This window comes from Cucurbita pepo, unplaced genomic scaffold (assembly GCF_002806865.2).
Source record: "Cucurbita pepo subsp. pepo cultivar mu-cu-16 unplaced genomic scaffold, ASM280686v2 Cp4.1_scaffold000598, whole genome shotgun sequence".
Classification (NCBI taxonomy): domain Eukaryota; kingdom Viridiplantae; phylum Streptophyta; class Magnoliopsida; order Cucurbitales; family Cucurbitaceae; genus Cucurbita; species Cucurbita pepo.
In genome coordinates this window covers 6096-10254 of record NW_019646824.1, presented here as the reverse complement: position 1 = coordinate 10254, position 4159 = coordinate 6096, and the positions used below count along the sequence as shown (strand labels likewise).

The window sequence follows — 4159 nt, the reverse complement described above, 5'->3', positions numbered from 1 at the left end:
AGTATACATGAGGCATAAACACCACTACAGTTCGTATGGCAAACCTCTAATGGCTCCTACTTCGTTCCATCATAAAAATGGGTATTTTCCCAAACATGCCACATATTACGATGAGTCCATAATCATAACCTAGATGCATACAATATACACGATAGTCACAAATCCCTAACATGCTTGTAATCTAATCACGTGAACATATCTATCAATACTTTATTCTTGCAATCAACACATATCAATGTGGCTAAGTTCCTAATCACATAATTGCATGCTTAGCACATTTACCAAGTTATACTTGTTTAGAAGCTCCAAAAGCTCTGAAATGCTACTTATTTGAGTCGATAAACTCCTTTCTGGTGTAAAACACTTCTAATTCAGCTATTACTCCTCAATTTCCTCCAATTAAATATATAATCGATAATTGTTACCGCCAATATTGATAGATATCCATAAAACAGACAAATAGAAGTCGAGCAAGACGAATCTAAGACTTGACACATGTTATGATCATACTTTCTTGAGACTTAGCAAAACGATTGTGCGTTACTTACACTCACTCTCACCATTGGTGAGAGCAAAGTCAGCCAACTCAATTTCATAAACTAATACTAACTAAATTAAGGCAATATGTTCTTATGATTAATATCAGAACAGATTTGATTAATATCAATACAGTTTTTAGCCATAAAAGTCAATGGTATTATGCTGTACCATGTATATATGTGTGTGTGTGTTGAATCTTCAAGATTGTACAATATCTAACAAAATGTAGATCATAGCTCTGAGCTATGATGAAGAATATTGGTTCCTTGCCTACAGAGATGAAGAATTTTACCCGAATGGATTGGTGACGGTATCACGAACATCAGCGAAAAGTTTGAAGAGGGAGAAGCGCATGAGATTGTCAATTTCAAACCAGGAGTTGAGGACTTCCAGGTTCCTGTCTGTCCCTGAAAATGCTAGTTGTATGCTTATATTGCAGTCAACAGAACCGCCATGGTACTTGCATTTGGAGCTCGAAACTGCACAGTCTTGGTTGTCCAGACACACTGAAAAATCCCCAGTGCATTTCTCGCATCCATATTTCTTCCAGAACAGGTTTTGAAGAGTGCCCTTTTGAAATTCAAAAACCTGGGTACAACATTGACACAAGCAACACTTAACTGTTATCATCACAATGGTAAATGGTGGTTTATGGGCTTACCAAAGTGAAACTAGTTATGGTGTGAGAGTTATCGGTAATCATTACTGGGAGAGATCTTGCTGCATACTTCAGCCCAGCAAATGCTACCATATACCCACCATTCATAGCCTGCAAACCACCACGAATCATATTCATTTGTAACTTTTAAATTGATGTCCTAACCTTCCTTTCTAACAATCATATAATCAAATCATCCACCAAAATCTTCCATTAGTTCATTGTTTCAACATTCAAAAAGTTAGTGACCCACCCACGGTTTGACCAATGAAAAAAATTGTTTAAAGTGTATGATTTGGAGAGGTTTTTTCTCTGCTTTGTGCTACCTTTACAAATGTTTCCAACTGCTAACTACACGTATCTCTAATTGGTAGAACAGAACTCTAGCTGGATGAGTTGTCATCCATTTTATCTATACCATGTATCATGATGGACTAATTGTTGTACCAAAATGCCACAACTAAAATGTCCTGATACCCAATTGTTTAGTGAAAGCGGAAGAAAGATCGATCGTACTTATTCATCTACAAACAGAAATTGAACAAATAGACACAAAGATTTATGTGGTTCGGAGAGAAGAAATTTCTCTAAATCCACGGATGGTAGCCAAATCACGATAACCAAAGTGTTTACAAGTGTATCTATCACAGTCTCAGGCTACAAAGTCTCTCCTACTAAGTTACTAAGTTCCTCTCAATTGCCTTTAGACAAATACAAAATGACAATGACTCCACATCTAACCCAAAATCTACCATATAAATACAAAATGACAATGACTCCGTGTCTCAAAATAATGCTAGACAAACTTTATATAGGCATTAGAAGCATTAATGTCATACCTGAATCATCTGATTCCATTCATGTATCAAATCAAAATGAGAATATGAACCAAAATGGTTATAAGGTAAATGAGAGTTAATAACCAAAATAAATTAAAATATGAACCATTAAGAACTATGAACTAAATCAAAGTTATGACAACTTACAACAGCCCCGTGAATGATTCATGCTCGTACAAATAAACCTTAAGAGTGGAAGTAAAATCCTCCCCTATCCATACTTGTACTAGAAACAGGAAAAAGAATCATCTATATGTTTGCTAATCATACCCCTTGTTTGAATTGTGATTCTCTATATAAAAAAATAACTCTATCTGATTTTGTCATCCTTCAATAATTATCATGGAGAATAAATATGAAAAGCTATATTGAACATTGATCAGGTCGAGATTCAAATTCTTAGACCTTGTTATTCTATAATTGTCTACAGTTCATGTTCTTGGTAAAACAGGGGAAGAAACGAAATCAATGGAATTGGTTAAAACGAAATCAAAGTATGAGATAAACATTGTGAAGAGATGAATCACAGACGTACCGGATTGAAAGTCGTACTATTAATGGTGAGTAAAGAGAGCTGGTCGACCTTAGGCCTGAAAAGGGCAAGTTGAGTGTTTTTGTATATCAAAGCCAGACGAGTATCACAAGGCGAAAATTGAATCTGATCCTGAAAGAAAGCTTCCTTCGACGAAAACGCTATGCCAAAAGTAAATCCATCTGATTTCTGAATCTTCGCATCCAAACATGGACTGTATACGTCGTTCGTATCGATTCCTTCCGCAACCAAAACCAGCACCGTCACAACCAAAACCACTGTCACCGTCCTCATCGCACCCATTCTACCTTCACTTATCATCTTCACCGTATACAACGAGGGAAAAAAAAGCATCAAAATCCAAAAATCGACAGGGATTTCAAGATTTCCAATATTGATATACTAAATATGCAAAATCAGAGGGCGAAAATCCCTAGAAATGTGAAAAGGAAGAACGAAATCGACTTTTGGTTTTGATTGCAAAAGAAGAACAGAAAAGGAAAGGTTAATCCATACCTGTAGGATTCGGAGGAGATAGCAATACAAATGAAATTGTATTGCAGGCTTCTTGTTCTTCCAGAAGCCATTTGAATCACAGCAACAAAAGGAAAAAATAGAAATCCAGAGAAAGAGAGAAGAAGAAGGGCTCTTCGCGAACGCGGGAAACGGTTATATTGGCGGTCCAGTTGGATCTCAATAAACCGTTCAAATTTTAAACCCATTTTAAAATAGCAAAATTAAACGCTAATTATTTCCTTAATTTCTGTTTTTTTTTTTATTTTATTTAAAAAAAAAAAAAACAAAATTAAAAAACTATTTTTTATTGTTTAAAATTTGGCATATATTTTGAAAATATAAAACAAGAAAATAGTAGTATTTTTTGGATTTTTTTAATTTCAATAATCACGGAGTAAAATAATATTTTATATAAGAACTGTGCTTAAATTGTCGATAGACTGCCCGTGATAAGTCAAAGGAAGGTAAGGATGACGTCAAGTTATCATGCCCCTTATGCCTTGGGCGACACACGTGCTATAATAGCCGGGACAAAGGGTCGTGATCCTGCGAGGGTGAGCTAACTCCAAAAACCTGTCCTCAGTTCGGATTGATAACTTATATGTTAGTTTATAAATTTTTTATAATTTATAATATTTAATAAAAAAAATTTCTAATAAAATTAAAAAGGTAAATATGTTTAATTTTTTAGTCTTTAAAATCTATGTTTGTTTTCTCCCAAATTTTTAATTACGATTTTCATTATTATTAAAGAAAAATTGAATTTTTAATCAAATTTAAGAAATAAAAACAAATTTTTAAAAATTATTATTTTTTTAATTTTTAAAACATTGAAAAAGTAAATAACAAAATTAAAAAAAAAAAAAAAAACTTATAGAACACTTAATTTTTAAAGGTTAAAAAATAATAATAAAAAAAAATTTAAAGGTTAAAAAATAATAATAAAAAAAAACTTTAATAAATGATATTATTAAGAATTATAAAATTAAAAAAAAAAAAACAATATAATTTGTTTTTTCTTTCTATTTGGTCAACAGTGGCCCATTGGAGTGATAACAAAGAGCAAGGGCCCAC

The 4159-nt window shown here is 33.1% G+C and overlaps 1 protein-coding gene across 1 annotated transcript; it reads right to left on the bottom strand.

The window, feature by feature from the left end:
- Positions 1-652: 652 nt before the first annotated feature.
- LOC111785616 lies at positions 653-3169 on the bottom strand. Its single transcript, XM_023665992.1, has 4 exons — positions 3086-3169; positions 2573-2890; positions 1202-1309; positions 653-1128 (listed from the first exon to the last, which is right to left on the bottom strand). The coding sequence occupies exons 2-4, from the start codon at positions 2888-2890 to the stop codon at positions 829-831; spliced, it is 726 nt and encodes a 241-aa protein (XP_023521760.1). The 5' UTR covers positions 3086-3169; the 3' UTR covers positions 653-828.
- Positions 3170-4159: the final 990 nt, after the last annotated feature.

Excerpts from the sequence above, each read along its gene's own strand:
- LOC111785616 (XM_023665992.1), bottom strand. The coding sequence starts at position 2,890 with ATGATAAGTGAAGGTAGAATGGGTGCGATGAGGACGGTGACAGTGGTT. Across the intron at positions 1,310-2,572 it reads ATAGTACGACTTTCAATCCG|GCTATGAATGGTGGGTATAT; the intron begins GTACGTCTGTGA and ends GGTGGTTTGCAG. Across the intron at positions 1,129-1,201 it reads CCATAACTAGTTTCACTTTG|GTTTTTGAATTTCAAAAGGG; the intron begins GTAAGCCCATAA and ends TGTTGTACCCAG.